Source organism: Psammomys obesus, unplaced genomic scaffold, assembly GCF_907164565.1.
Source record: "Psammomys obesus unplaced genomic scaffold, mPsaObe1.curated_primary_1811, whole genome shotgun sequence".
NCBI classification, from domain to species: Eukaryota; Metazoa; Chordata; class Mammalia; order Rodentia; family Muridae; genus Psammomys; species Psammomys obesus.
The window spans coordinates 15,030,593-15,045,091 of record NW_026596131.1 but is presented as its reverse complement, the minus strand read 5'-3'; the positions used below and the strand labels follow the sequence as shown (position 1 = coordinate 15,045,091).

Genomic DNA, 14,499 nt, shown 5'->3' with positions numbered 1-14,499 from the left:
GATTGTTTCGAAGCTGAAAGTCAAGTCTTACCGAGGTGTACATGAGGATGGAAAACTTGGGGAGTACAGTAGAGGTGCTCTCTGGGTGTACTTAGTATTAGTGCTGTTCTTTAAACTGTGGCCCAGCTCTGCTGCAGAGAGGCACAGAAATGTGAACCGAAGTGTCACATTGTTTTCATCGAGAGTAAAGTTCTATGAGTTGAAAAAATTGTCAGGAAACTTTTAGGCTTCAGGGAATTGCAAACACAGAAGAAAACAGTGTTTGGAAGAAGTTGATTTTTTTTTTAACTCTTCTAACATTACTGTGAGTCTCTCTTGCACCTGAGAGAATTTCTGACCCTCCCTGTGGAAGGGAGATACAGTATGACACAGAGAACAGTTAAGTGTGGCTCGTGTTTACCCCAAGGGCAATGGAGAGCCAGACACCATCCCACCGTTGTGTGAGTGTAGACATTCAAAACTGCCTCTCCCTCAGCTAGTTGTCAGGCAGTGCCATGTCAGCACAGCCCAGGGGCTGCACCTGGCCCCGGGGGCCAGCCTGGGAGCGCCTGGGTCTTGAGTCTGCAAAGGTGTCTAGCTTTGATCACTGAACAACGCGCTCTTTCAAACACTACTTTAAAGCCCTGCTTTTCTTTTTCCCAGCATGATTGGGCTGATGTTGGGAACCTGCGTTGCCTTCTACGTCGTGATTGGTGACTTGGGGTCCAACTTCTTTGCTCCGCTGTTTGGATTATGGGTAAGGCACTGTTAGCTGTCTGGTCTGTTTCAGTGCTTATGGTTGGTCTGATGACTCTTTCCCCAAAGCCAGCTGAGACCAGAGTGCTTGCCCTAAGCAGCTTCCCATGCCTGCCAGCCACTCAGGTTCCCTGGCTTGGATTTCAGGACTTTGCTGGGCTAGTGTCTGAGAAGGAGAGAGGGAGAGTGGGCGTGATACAGCCTGATAGTGTGTAGGGTGAGGGACAGTGGGGAGGGGGAGGAGGAGGAAGAAGAGGAGGGTGACAGGTCAGAGGCCTCAACCTTTCCAGCGCTTTCAACCTTTTGTTCATTAAAGGCAAAAGAGGCCAGGCCCTTATGTAGCTGCTGTGCTTGGTGGTTGACCAGTACATTGAGACTGTGAGGAAGGTGTGAAGGCCTGTGAGAAAGCCCTGCATCCTCCAAGCCTGCCACTCTCTGCCTCTTGAGGGGGGAGGGTGTCCTACACAAACTTCCTTGCCTACTGGGGAGCAGAGCTAGCCAGTATCTGGCTAGGGAGAGTGGGCACCCTCTTCTGTGAAGAACCCTTCATGTCTTTATTAGATAGGTAGAGGTGGATTTTAGTCTGTAAAGATGGCAGCTGGGGGTGGTCCTTCTCGGGAATGCAATGTGTTGGATTTGCGTGGTGCTGGAGAACTTGCCAGTAAGGGTCCTGTGAGCCTGGCCCTGGCCTGTGTTCTGATGGTGTCTACCAATGGGCTTTCCATATCCCACTCTCTCGCGGGTCCAGCAGAGTTGTGGTTTGGTTCCTCACACAGTACCTCAGTCCTTCTCTAAACTGTATACCTGCGCCAGGGCCAGACATGTTCCCTACAGATCTGAGAGACCGGTAGGATGGGCAGGTCCCCCCTGCAGCCTTGCTAATGGCTCCACATAGTGAACCAGCATGCACAGAGCCTGTCTGCCTCATCGTCCGCCATCGGTAGTGTTCCCCTGCTCAGCAGTGTGAGCTTGTTTGCAGGTGTCTGTAGCTGGGGAGCCCTTCCCTCCTAGCCAGAGCTGTGAGGAAGGAGCCAGGAAGTCGGCCGCGCAGGCTGCGGCTCAGTTAGATGGTAGATAGCCCCAGACCATTGCCTGCTGGTAGATGCCAGTCTGGAGTTTTGTGATGAATTTTCTGGATCAGAAGTCCCTTCTGTAGCAGAGTTGGCCCTGAGTTGTGTGGAGAATTGGCAGCTCCTTCCTTCAGCCACTGGCACTGGCTGTGCAGGACATTCCCAGAGCAGGACAGTTCCTACCCACTCTTTCACATCCCGTCGCTGTGTGATGGGGGAAGGGGTCGCTTATTGTTTTGTCCTGACTAGTGTCTTTGTGGAGCAAGGCTGTGCCGTGCAGGGCCAGAGGTGCTCAAGTATTGATCCACGCGGCACAGCTGCTGAGAAGGGTGCTTTCAGAGTGAACGTGCCGGACCTGACCACATCTTCTGTTTTGAGGTGCTCCCCAGCCTGTGGTGGCTCCTGCCCTGTGACTGTGGGGGGATGAGTCTTGGCAGTGAGTAAGCCCAGGTCTGCAGAGCATGAGGGTTCTGCTGACTCCCTTCCAGGTGACCAGCCACTTGCGCGTGTTCCTGCTCTTCGCAGTGTCGCTGTGCATCGTGCTCCCACTCAGCCTGCAGAGAAACATGATGGCCTCCATCCAGTCCTTCAGTGCCATGGCTCTCCTCTTCTATGCCGTCTTCATGTTTGTGGTGAGCACCATGTGCACCGCTGTCTGGCTTAGTCCTCCCCGTGACGCCTGAGTCTGGTGTGGCCAGCTGCCTGGTGGGGGATTATGGGAAGGTAGCTTTGAGTCTTAGAAGTGGTGGGGTCACTAATGCCATGAAGGCTGTGTGAGTGTCTGATCACTGAGCACCAGGGGTGGGGCAGGACAGGGACAGGGTGGGGCAGGTGCACGGCAGGATATAGAAGGGGCTTTGAGACCATTGTCCTAGCCCCAGGCTCTGCCACGCACAGGTGTAGTGGCTGTGTGCTTTATGGGAAGATCTTTCGCGTGGAACATGTCACTGGGGGGATGCCATTGTTTTGTACATGGGGCCAGTTGTTGTTTTTTTCTAAATGAGTTTTGTGGCAGACAGTCTGGGGTGTGGGGCCCTCCTAGAGAGCCCTCACCCTTTGCTGCCTTATCCTGCTGAACTTTTGGGAGTCACCTCCCTGGCCAGGCAAGGAGCTACTTCTGAGAGCAGGAGCCGAGAGTCATCGCAGGAACTCTGTAATGGCCTGTGCCGTGCTCTAGCCATGGTCGGCCTGCACCCTTAGTTCTCTGAGGGCCTGCCAGTGACGGGTAGGGTGTTGCTCTCAGGTAGCCATATGGGGGTCTGAGCTCCTGAAATGGGACTGTGTCTGCCTGTCCAGGTCGAGGAGAGCAAGGACATGCCCAAGTTGAGGGCTCTGCCAAGTTGTCTGTCCCTGTAGTTTAACAGACATCAGGGCTAGGTTGCTGAGTGAGGATTTGCTTCTGTTTCCACTAAGAGACCCAACACAGGAGCTGCAAACCCCCTGCAGGTGGGCTCATCCCTCAGGCGGGTTCGAGCACCTTCATGTATGGACTGAGTGTCAGCCAGGGGCCAGGGCAGCAGGCGGTGGAGCCCCTGCCCCTTCAGATGGCCCTGAGCTGCAGGAGTAAGCCAGCCATGATGCAGAGGAGAGCTGCTTGGCTGCTTGGGTCTCTCACCCCCTCTGTGTCATGCTGTGCAGTGGGCACAGCTGCACACTGCCTCCTGACCCTATGTCCCATCTCTTCTTGGTCTAGATTGTGCTGTCCTCCATTAAGCATGGCCTCTTCAGTGGCCAGTGGCTGCAGCGGGTCAGTTACATCCGCTGGGAGGGCATTTTCCGCTGTGTCCCCATCTTTGGCATGTCCTTTGCCTGTCAGTCGTAAGTACCAATGAGGTGGGAGAGGGTGTGGGGGTGGTAAGGGTACGGACTGGAAAGGCCGTGGGATTGGAGTCCTGCTTTTCTCGTTCCTGGACACCAAGGAGTGATGCTTGTTCTGGTGTGGCCTGTTCCCTCAGGGCAGAGGGCCAAGGTCTGTGTAACGGGGAAGTAGACTGTTGCTGGGACTGGCTGGGCACCTCGATTCCCAGATCCCAGGAAGTAGAGTTGGCCGTGGGGTACAGCAGCGAGCGGCCCGGCCATCTGATGGTGCAGAGTCCCGAGTGTGTCGCCAGAATTGAGCTGTTCTGAGAGTATCTAGAAAGGAGTTACACAAACATTGACTTGAGGCTGTTGCCGGATGTCTATGAGTCCTGTGTGCGGGCAGGGCTCCCTGGCACGTGGGGCTCTGTGAACACAGAAGGGGCTGCTGCACTGTCACAGCAGCGCTACCGTCACAGCAGCGCTACCTTCGCCACCAGGGTGGCAGGAGCTAGTGACTCGTGCCTGGGTGGGAACAGACCATCAGCATGTGTGTAGGGGGCTGGCAGAGAAGCCCCCCTCCTGTGGTGTCAGTGGGCATGTATTGTGCCAATGGTAAACTAGTGTGACAGAAAATTTGCTCACACTGCTGTGTTTACACCCACGTGCGAGATCCAAATCGTCTTTCCCACTTACTGGCTCCCCTTGGCAGCTCTGTCTCCACCAGAATGGATGCTCCAGCCTCGCTGTTGAACATCCCCATCACCGTTGGTGACAGAAGTTAGGTGGTTGTGCGGGGTACCTACTTACCATGTGTCCTTTCTGCCTCCACGTTTGCTTTTTAAACTTAAGCCTGCAGCTGGGCTGCCTGACGGTGGCCTCGGGAGGCAGTGCACGTGGGTTCTTAGAGGAGGGCGGGCGCATGTCACCGTTAGTGCGGGGCCATCTCCCTTTCAGGAAGACCTGGGGCTCCCTCTGTGTTGGTCACACACTGTGCCCAGGCTGCAAGCACTGGAACGTTTGCCCGTGAGGTGATGGGTCCTCTTTCCCCAGTGGCTGGCCCAGAGGGCCTGTCACTACTGGGATGGAGCCAGCCCCTACCCGTGCCTGGTCCAGTTCTTACAGTCATTATCTGGCCTTTCCGATCTTACTTCATGGCAGATGTGTCTTGTGTTGTGCAGACTGATCAGCATGGGCCCATGATGGCTGCATTGAATACAGCCTCGTCAGAACACAGTGCCCCAGGAGCTCACTCAGCCTAGGGGCACTGAGGTCACTGCAGGAGTTGGGATGCCACAGAGGCTGCTCTCTGGAAAGATTTGTTTATTTATTACTTACACGGTGTTCTGCCTGCATGTACACCTGCACACCACAGGAGGGCACCAGATCTCACTATGGTTGTGAGTCACCGTGTGGGTGCTGGGAATTGCACTTAGGTCTTCTGGGAGAGCAGCTGTGCTCTTCACCTCTAAGCTGTCTCTCCACCCCCACACCCTCCATCTGCTCTCTGAAGGCCGGGCACTTGGGATTGGATGGAAGCCTCTGGACCAGCCTTTCTTTTCACTGTGTCCAGGCATACCCCCCCTTCACATCACCTGCAATGCCCTTGCCTGTGTGTGCATCTGTGTGTGTGTGCATGTGCATGGATGTGCATCTGTGCATGAACATCAGTGTATGTACATCTGTGTGTGTGTGCGCATGGGCATCTGTGTATGGGCATGTATTCTGTGTGTGTGTGTGTGTGTGTGTGTGTGTGTGTGTGTGTGTGTATGGCCCTCTGTGTATGGGCCTCCTGCTCAGACTAGAGTCTGAGAAGCTGTTGCCACCTCCGCGCCGAGTGAGGGCTCATGCTCAGCTCTGCCCTGTGCCCCCGAGGCTGTGCAGCTGTGCACGTGTGGCTGCCGTGTCTCCCGGCTGACTGCTCTTGTGCAGAGGTTGGCTCTAAGCCTGGGGATGGGGCTCAGCGCCACTTGGCCAGCCCTCCCCTCTAGTGTGTCACTGCTTTTCTTGACTTCTTAGAGACATTTTTGGGCATGGCTGCACTGCTCCTTAATGCGGGTCTGCTTTTTGATCGCTGATTTCCAGTGTGCACATGTGTGCAGTTGTATGCACGCAGGCACATAGGCAAGCGCACCTGGTTTTTCCTAGTCTGGTTTCCTTTGTGCCTTTGATCTTGTCCTGGAAGGTCATAGCCACCTGGAAAGTACTGAGGGAGGCAGCCGGATCTTCCTGTCTGTCCAGCTTATGTCTTAACCTGTCCATCTCAAATTCGCTCCCTCTTCTACGCTCTCTTGAGTCTCGGCTCCCGCATACCTTGCGGGTGTCCGGCCGCATACCTTGCGGGTGTCCGGATCCTTCGTGTTCCTCTCAACTGGGCTCTGTCCAAGTCCTCAGATGGGCTGTTTGCAGAGAGGTTGCCGTATCCTTGTCCCACCTGGCCGGCAGCAGCACACTTTTGGCACCGGGCCTCGGCCAGAAAGCAGCCAGTTTTCTCATTATACTGGCGAGAGCTGGCTCCTTGTCTGTTGAGAGTGCGGCTTTGTGTCTGTTCCTGGAGTGTCTGTGTCTGTGTCTGTGTGTGTCCTGCATTCCCGTCCCTTGGCGGTGCTGCAGCGGCTTCTTGTTTGCTCCTTCCTCAGAGCTGCGCCGTTCCCGCGCAGTCACAGTTGCTGAGCACAGCAGAGCTAGTTGTAAAGTGCCGTAAGGCAGCAGCACGGAACCTTCTAGGGTGTAGGCTGTGGGTCTTCTCACCGTGCTGCCGTCCACAGGGTCACCCAGCTACTGTCCTTGGCAGCACGAGTCAGGGTCTGTGCTGAGTGTTGTGGGAAGCACCAGAGGCTTGTCGCCTGGGCCATTTTGGTAGAAGTCTGCGGAGTCAGGAGGGGTGGGTGAGGCTCTAGAGCCTGCCTGTCTGGAGTGTGTGACTCGCCTGTCTTTACAGCCAGGTCCTGCCTACCTATGACAGCCTGGACGAGCCGTCGGTGAAGACCATGAGTTCCATATTTGCCTCCTCCCTCAATGTGGTCACCGCCTTCTATGTCATGGTAGGAACTGTTGCACACCCTGGATGTGCAGGATGCTTCCTCGTGCCCTCAAGACCCCCTGTGGCCTTGGTGTCCATATGAGCCGTGGCTCTCACCTTCTCCATGTCTGTAGGTGCACTGTGTTCTTGATGACCCAGATCTTTCCATCTCTTCAGCCTCAGTCATTCTAGCCCAGGCACCCTGACCTGCTTCTGTCCTGGACCATGCTGCACCCTATTCTGGTTTTGAAGAAAGGGTGAGGCTGGTATCAGACTGGGGGTGATCCTCCTGCCTTTGCCTCCCGAGTGCTGGGATTGTGGGCGAGCAACATGGCCCCCAGTTATGTTGACATTGTGTGGTCAGAAGAGCTCTGGCATCTTGGCCAGGACTGGTTCCAGATTGCTTTAACCAGTCTCATGGCTCCTGTCAATTCTCTGCAGAGAACCATTCCCATTAGAAAGAAATCAGGGTGCACGGGATACCAGTGTGAGAGAATACCCCAAAACACAAACATCATGAACATTTTCAGTAGTCCCTCCCCCCCCCCCAAAAAAAAAAAAAAAAAAAAAAAAACTTCTCCCCCCCCCCCCCCCCCAAAAAAAAAAAAAAAAAAAAAAAAGGCTTTCTCCGTGTAGCCCTGGCTGTCCTAGAACTCACTCTGTAGACCAGGCTGACCTCAAACTCGAGATCCACCTGTCTCTGCCTCCTGAGTGCTGGGATCAAAGGTGTGCACCATCACCGCCCAGCTTTTTGTTAATATACTTAACAGTTTGTCTGTCTGCCTGCTTGTTTGTTTGAGACTCAGTCTCACTGTGTAGTTTAAGCTGGCCTGAGGCTCATTATATAGCTTTGACCTTGAACTCAGGATCCTGCTTTCTCTTCCCAAGAGCTGGGATCACACCACACCTGGCTGCTGTGTCTGTAGATGAGAATGTAGAGCTGGGTAGGCAGCCTGGTTGGTAGAGAGCATGCCATGCACCCGTGACCCGTGGGTTCGATCCCCAGAACTGCAGAGGGAATGCTGTGTAGATGAGGGCTGCATGTGCTGGGGTGCGGTTCAGCTCCTGTGGCCGAGTCTGCGTGGCCATCGGAGCGTCTCCCACCCCTGGCTCTTCTTCCATCCTCTGAACCCCACAGCTCCTTGACTGGTTTTGTTTTTTTGAGGCAGAGTCTCACTGTGTAGCCCAGGTTGGCCTGGCACTCTCTCCATCCTCCTGTTTATGCCTCCTGAAGGCTGAGATTACAGGCCTGCACCCCGCTCCTGACTGAGTTTGAACTAGAAAAGAGTGACTCCTCTAGAGAAGGCACTCTAGGACCTTCCTTTTCATTTCTGTCTCATTGGTGGTTCTGTTGAAGCTGCACTGATGTACGTGGCCACGGTCCACCTTGCTTAGCAAGAGCCTCACGGCTGAGGAGCTAAGTGCTTTTGTTCCGGCCTTGGAGGGTGGATCTTATGGCAGCTTCCTTGGGGAGGTCGTCTGAGGCCATTTGGGGACAAAGACAGGCAGGCAGTAGACAGGTGGTTGGGTGGGCATGGAGAGTGATAGGTGTTGGACTGGCAGAGACAGAGCTGGCCACATTCTCATTTCTCCTCCAATAGGTGGGGTTTTTTGGTTACGTCAGCTTCACAGATGCCACCGCAGGCAACGTCCTGATACACTTCCCCTCCAACCTGGTGACAGAGATGATCCGAGTGGGCTTCATGATGTCTGTGGCTGTGGGCTTCCCCATGATGATCCTTCCGTGCAGACAGGCCTTGAACACACTGCTTTTTGAACAGCAGGTACGGTCCTTTTATTCTCTTGGACTACCTCTGTGTCTCTATGACAGCGCGTTTCCTAATTAGAAATAAAGAAGCTTTAAGTGTGTGTGTTTTTAAGTCAGAGAACAACTTTTAGAAGGTGGTTTTCCCCTTCTCTTGTGGGTCCAGAGGTTAAAGCCAGATTGTCTGGTGTGTGTGGCAGCTGCTTTAACGTGATGACTCATCTTGCTGGTCCAAGCAAACTTTTAAGTGAAATGAAGTCTTGAGGTTATTTTCAGGGGAGTCTGCTATGTTTTTCAGGCTGGCCTTGAGCTCAGGATTCTCCTGCCTCTGCCCTCTGAGTGCTAGGATCATAGGTGTGTATCACCATGCCCAGCTGAAATGAACTGGTGTTGTAGAACAGTGGTAATTAATAGTTGCTTTTAATCACATATCATTATTTCAGCAGTTAATTATTTTACCCATTACCCATATCAATAAAAGACACAGATACCTGTTAGGTTTTTAATGTACCTTAAACTCTGGGGCTGGGCAGAAACTACTCTCCTAAGCTATCTTTTACCTCCCAACCCTACATCCCATGCCAATTGCTCTAATAATTCCTGGAAGAAGTAGGAAATATTCCTACTTCCCATCCAGTATCCCATAAATATGGGCACATGTTTCTCATCTGGGCTGTTTCTCTCCACCAATCCTCAGAGAGGGTGTCTCCTGGCGGTGTGCTGTTTGTTCATGCTAATCCTGGCTCTCTGTCTTCTCTCTACCGTCTCCTGTCTCTGCCTCTCCTTGATCCTCCTGTCCTCCAAGCCTTTGAACCTTGGCCTGGTCTACTTCATGTCTGCCTGCCCAGGTACAGGCATTTCTCCAGTCATTCAGGGATAGTTTGGAGGTAAGGTTGCACAGTGTCATTTCTGGTACCCACAGTCTGCTCTGAAAGGTAGCAAGCGGACCCTGGGGAGCAAAAGAAATAACGATCAAATACAAAGCACAGCCCATGCTGTAACACACTGGGTTTCATCATTGTCTGTATGTAATTGAAATTTTTAGTTAGTGATGGTGGTGGGCTTACATGCCTTGGTATGGGAATGGAGGTCAGAGGTCAGAGGGTCCCAGATCTTTCCCTTCACCATGTGGATTCTGGGGGTCAAATTCAGGTTGGTAGGCTTGTTGGCAAGTGGCTTTCCTGTTGAACCCTTGTTAGCCCTGCCAGGAAGTTTTTAATAAAGAGCTATCCATCCTTTGTTCCTTCCTTCGTTCCATCCTTCCTTCATTCCTTCTTTTGTTCCTTCGTTCCTTCATTCCTTTGTTTTTTCCTTCCTTTGTTGCTAGAGATTGACTCTCACATGTGCTGAAGTGTACCCAGTGCTCTTGAGCTATACTTCAAGCTCCCTGACCAGGCATGGCTTGAATTAACCTTGGTAAAAAGAACACAGGAGAAAGAGTGAGTGGCCTGTGGGCCATGCCAGCTGTGTAGGCAGCTCAGTTCATCTCTGGGATTTGCCAGCACTGATGTAGCAGTGGAGCTGAGTGGCTCTGGAGAGCCTTCCGGGGAGGCTGTGGCAGGGACCCAGATTCATGGGATGATGGCCTTATGCTGCACTTCAGTGTGACTTCTGTGTAGTGTGTTGGTAGAGCCCTTGTATAGTGTGTGCCTGTGTGTGTGTGTGAGCCCTTCATGAGACACTTTCAAACACAGGGGGCCTCAGAGGCTCTTTGGTCCTGGCTTCCTGCTGCCATTGGGCTGCCTCTCATGCATCATGCCTCTCCACCTCAGCTTTCCGTGCTTGCTCACCTGGTTGCCTTTTCTGAGTCTGGCAAGGTAGCTCCAATGGCTAGCTGTTTTTCTGTGATGGCAGCTTTTGCTCCAGTGCCTGACGCCTCGCCTGATCAACCAGGCCTTCTGGTAACCAGAAATACAGGGTCACTCAAGCACTTAGGGTGAGGGAAGTGCTGGTGCTCCCGTCATGTGTGCTGGTGCCCGCCTCTCCTTCTCATGGACTCTGCTGCCTGTGACAGAGGCCCAGGGTCAGGCTGAGTGCCTCTCACATGCTGTCTCTTGGCCTAACCTCTGCTAGTGGCTGCAAGCCCAGATGCTGTGGAAGGTGTCGTGTAGAACTTTGTCCCTGGGGGACAAAGGTGAGACCAGCTATGTGGCCATAGGTTCCCCCTGCTCATGTGGTTCATGCTGTACCATCCTGCCTGTGGGTTGCTGAAACCATTTCTCACTGCTTAATGTGATCTTGGTGTGTTTGTGCCTCAGGCTGGAACAGGGTCAGTGCTTTTTACATAGTGTCTCCCTTTTGCAAGTTTTTTTGTGTGTTTTGCTTTGTTATTTTGAATCAGTCTTACTATATAACCCTGGCTGGTCTGCACTAAGCTGGCTTTGAACTCACAGAGACCTGTCTGCCTCTGTGTCCCAAGTGCTAGTGTCCAGCTCTTTTGTAAAGTTAAACATCAATAATGGAACAAAAGGAAGTATTAAGAACGTTCACTGCAGACAGGGGTGACTCATGTCTTTATCCCAGCACCTGGGAGGCAAAGGCAGGTGGATTGCTGTGAGTTCAAGGCCAGCCTGGTTTACAGAGTAAGTTAGGACAGCCAAGGCTACACAGAGAGATACTGTCTGGAAAAACCAAAATGGAAAAAAAAAAAAAAAAGGACGAAAGGAAGTTCACGTGCTCTCTGCTCCTTCACCGTTTCATGCATGTGGCCACTTCCCTGTCTTTTTGTCTGTTGACAGGGTTCCTTTCCCTTCTCTTCCCTTCCCTTTGTTTTCCATGGATTTACTGGGAGCCTGTTTGCGTATCCATGGAAACCCACAGCATCTCTACTCGATGCCCATTCCCTTTTGTGGATGTCCTGTTGATGGCTTTTCTGCTTGTCCTCGGTATATCTGACTTCCTGTCTGCACTCTGGTTCCTGCTTCCTTCTGTAGAGAATTTCCTGGTCAGCTTTCAGTGTGCTATAGCTGGGATTCCTGGGTTCTGTACAAACTGTGACCCCTATTCAGCGAATGATTTCAGCTGCAGCCGCCTCAGTCTAGCTGCATTGCTGTCTCTCATGAAAATAGACTGCTTTGAAGTTCTAGTTCTGGAAGGCTCAGGTGTTCCTAGCTCAGGATGATGACTGTGGTCAGCGCTTCCTGTGTGTCAGTCCATGTGAGGGTCACCAGCTTGATGGAGAGAAACTTGTGTTGTCCGAGGGGAAACAGAGGCACACTGTTCTGGCAGAGCCAGGACCAGGCAGGCTGTGTGGGACTGTCAGGCGTGTAGTCTCAGGCCGACACGTCTTCCTTGCTGCCACACCTCAGTGAGTGTCCCTGTGCCTGCTGCGGTGGGCGCAGGCTGTGCCACAGCCGATCCCCTTCTGCTTTCCTCCCTCCTGGACTTTGAAGTTGTCGAGTGTCCACTATGGATCTGTTGGGAATGCTGGTAACAGTTTTGCGTGCACGTGTGCATGCATGGGCGCACGTGTGCTTGCGTGCTGTAGGCCTTCAGCACGTACTCTGAAGCTCCACGCTGCGGAGCAGCTGGCCCACTCAGCAGGGCTGTCTGTCTGGAGCCTCTACTCTGCTGTTGGCTCTGTGTTCTAACTCTGTCTGTCTGGAGTCTGCTCTGCTGTCTGCTCTGTATGTCTAACTCTGTCTAGAGCCTCTATTCTGCTTTCTGCTCTGTGTGTCTAACTCTCTCTGGAGCAAAAATGAAAACGAGCGTAGTATTAACATTTCAACACAGTTGTGAGCCGTACAGCCCAACCCTGGCATAAAGTACTCACAGCTTCCAGGCAGTCTGTAGGCTTCCGTTAAAGCCGCTCAGCCAAATCTGATTATGCCAGATCTGATTATGCTGGAGCAGTCAGCTGCCAGGTGAGTGCCCTCCTGGCCCCATGCACAGGTAGGCGCACTTGGCAGAGCTCTGGGTGGTGTTCCGCCACTGGAGAGTGGTCATTTTAAAACTGGTTCTTTTTGTTTTTGTTTTTTCCATGTAGCAAAAAGATGGGACCTTTGCTGCGGGAGGCTACATGCCCCCACTCCGGTTTAAGGTCCTCACCCTGTCGGTGGTGTTTGGAACCATGGTCGGTGGAGTCATGATCCCCAACGGTAAGGTCGGCAGCCCCGCTGTGGCTGGCCTGTGCCTCTCTTCTGCCGTTAGTTTTGGTCTGTTCATCTTGTTACACAGAGGAGCCAGGGATATCCCTGGCCCAGGCTTAGCATTTAGCTAAGATTACACCCAAAATCTCATGCTATTTTCTCTGCTTTCCTAAAAACTGTCTAGAAATTCAAGGTCGTATCCATTCCTCAGCAGACCAGTTGTAGCTGCTGTCATGAAACACAGGAGCAGTGGCATCAGCCAGGCAGCGCATTGTAGCTTTTTTCACACTCTTAGGGTAAGGCACTACGTCACTTGCCAGGTGATGTGGCGTATACTAGGCCGTGTGGAGCCAACATCTGATTTTGGTAGGAAACCCTCAATGGTTTGCTGTTTAAAGGTGGTTGTCAGAATTTCCCAGGATGCTCTGCTCTAACAAAAGGAGTGTATGAAGAGGAGGAGGAAGGTGCAGGTGGTAGTGGAGACCCGTGGGTACGGCAAATGGCTGTCCACTGGCACCCAGGCAGCCCTACGGCCACCCTCTCCAGGTGAGCACACTCCCATTCACCCCTTGCTGTCTGCTCTTTGCAGTGGAAACCATCCTTGGCCTCACAGGGGCGACGATGGGGAGCCTCATCTGCTTCATCTGCCCAGCTCTGATCTACAGGAAAGCTCACAAGAGTGCCCCGACAGCCCAGGTGAGCGTGGCCCTCCCCAGCATGTGCACCCTGCCCCCGCAAGAAGGTGAGTGTTGCCCACCACTGGCCTTGGCTGTCGTAGTCAGGGAGAGGTGATGAGTCCAGTCTCCAGCCTGGGGTCTTCAGACAGGTTCTGTCCACTCATTCTCAGTGTCTCACACAGAAAACACTTGGTCAAGGAGATGTGGGAGACAGGGCCCAACAGGTGGCTCAGTCTCTGCCCTGTGTGCATCAGGCCTTTCCCCAGAGAGGACGCTGTGCTTCCTACCTAAGTACAAGACACTGAAGCGTGTTCATCTGTGGCGAGGATGTGCCCTCCACTAGATACTGCTCCCAGAGCGCACCACTGCTGCGTTAGTGGCTGTCCTAGCAAGGCGACATATGTTTTTCTCTTTTCTTTTCTCGGTATTGTAGCTTCAAGCATGGGTGTGGGGGCTATTTCCGCATGCATGAGGGAGTGTCTAGAGAGTGTTCCAGAGGTGAGACTCCTGCTCAGAGTGGGACCGTACCTCCATGCCTGCTGTGCCTGTCACCATGTCTGCGTTTTCATCTCCACTTTCTCTGGCTTCCAGAGAGCGAGTGGAATGCCACTGATGCTCTTTCTCCGTGAACTGCCTGTGTTGTGCCTCCTTTTTAGGGAGCTGTTGAGTGTTTCCTTATTGGTGGGTACTGATGGATTTTTAAGAAAACGTGTGGCCTTGGACAGTGGCTCAGTAGGTAAGGCACTTACTTGTGCAAGTATGAGGCTTGGAGTTTGGATTTCTAGAACCCACGTAAAAGCAGGGTGGGCATGGTGGCCAGCCATACTCAGTCCCTGGGAGGCAGAGACAGTATTCCGGGAGGAAGCTGGTTAGTTAGACTCATTGAATCAGAGCGCACCAGGCCCAACGTGAGACCCTGCCTCAATAAAGTGGAGCATAAATGAAGAAGCTATCTGGCAGCAACCTTGAGCCTCCGCATATACACATACGTTACACCGAAAAAAGCACCGTGTATATGCAGAAAAGCATAGTTCTTATCTACAGCCTGGCATAGATTTGCAGTGATTCCAGTGAGAAACCATCCAGGGCAAACTGAATATCCTGGCACCCCAAACTCCCTGTGCGCACCTCTCGTCATCTATCCCTGCACCTCAGAGGTGACTGTTGTCTCCTTTGGTGGCTCCAGCTTGACACTGTAGTCTCATGATGCCTATCCTGGTGGTCAGTCACTTCGAGAGGATTCAACCGGGCACTCGATGAGTTGTAGGCTTTTGATTTCTTTTGTTTTTCGTCTATCCATCTATCTATCTATCTATCTATCTATCTATCTATCTATCTATCTATC

At 52.7% G+C, this 14,499-nt stretch overlaps 1 protein-coding gene across 8 annotated transcripts in view; it reads left to right on the top strand.

Annotated features, from left to right (window-relative positions):
• Slc38a10 (solute carrier family 38 member 10) overlaps positions 1–14,499 on the top strand; it is a 46,160-nt gene that overhangs the window by 9,825 nt on the left and 21,836 nt on the right. For all 8 annotated transcript variants that reach the window (XM_055592111.1, XM_055592109.1, XM_055592107.1 and 5 more), the window contains 7 exons: positions 643–736; positions 2,294–2,437; positions 3,499–3,623; positions 6,544–6,646; positions 8,226–8,408; positions 12,375–12,486; positions 13,067–13,173. In XM_055592111.1, the coding sequence (XP_055448086.1) occupies positions 643–736; positions 2,294–2,437; positions 3,499–3,623; positions 6,544–6,646; positions 8,226–8,408; positions 12,375–12,486; positions 13,067–13,173 (868 nt within the window). The remainder of the gene's footprint in view (positions 1–642; positions 737–2,293; positions 2,438–3,498; positions 3,624–6,543; positions 6,647–8,225; positions 8,409–12,374; positions 12,487–13,066; positions 13,174–14,499) is intronic.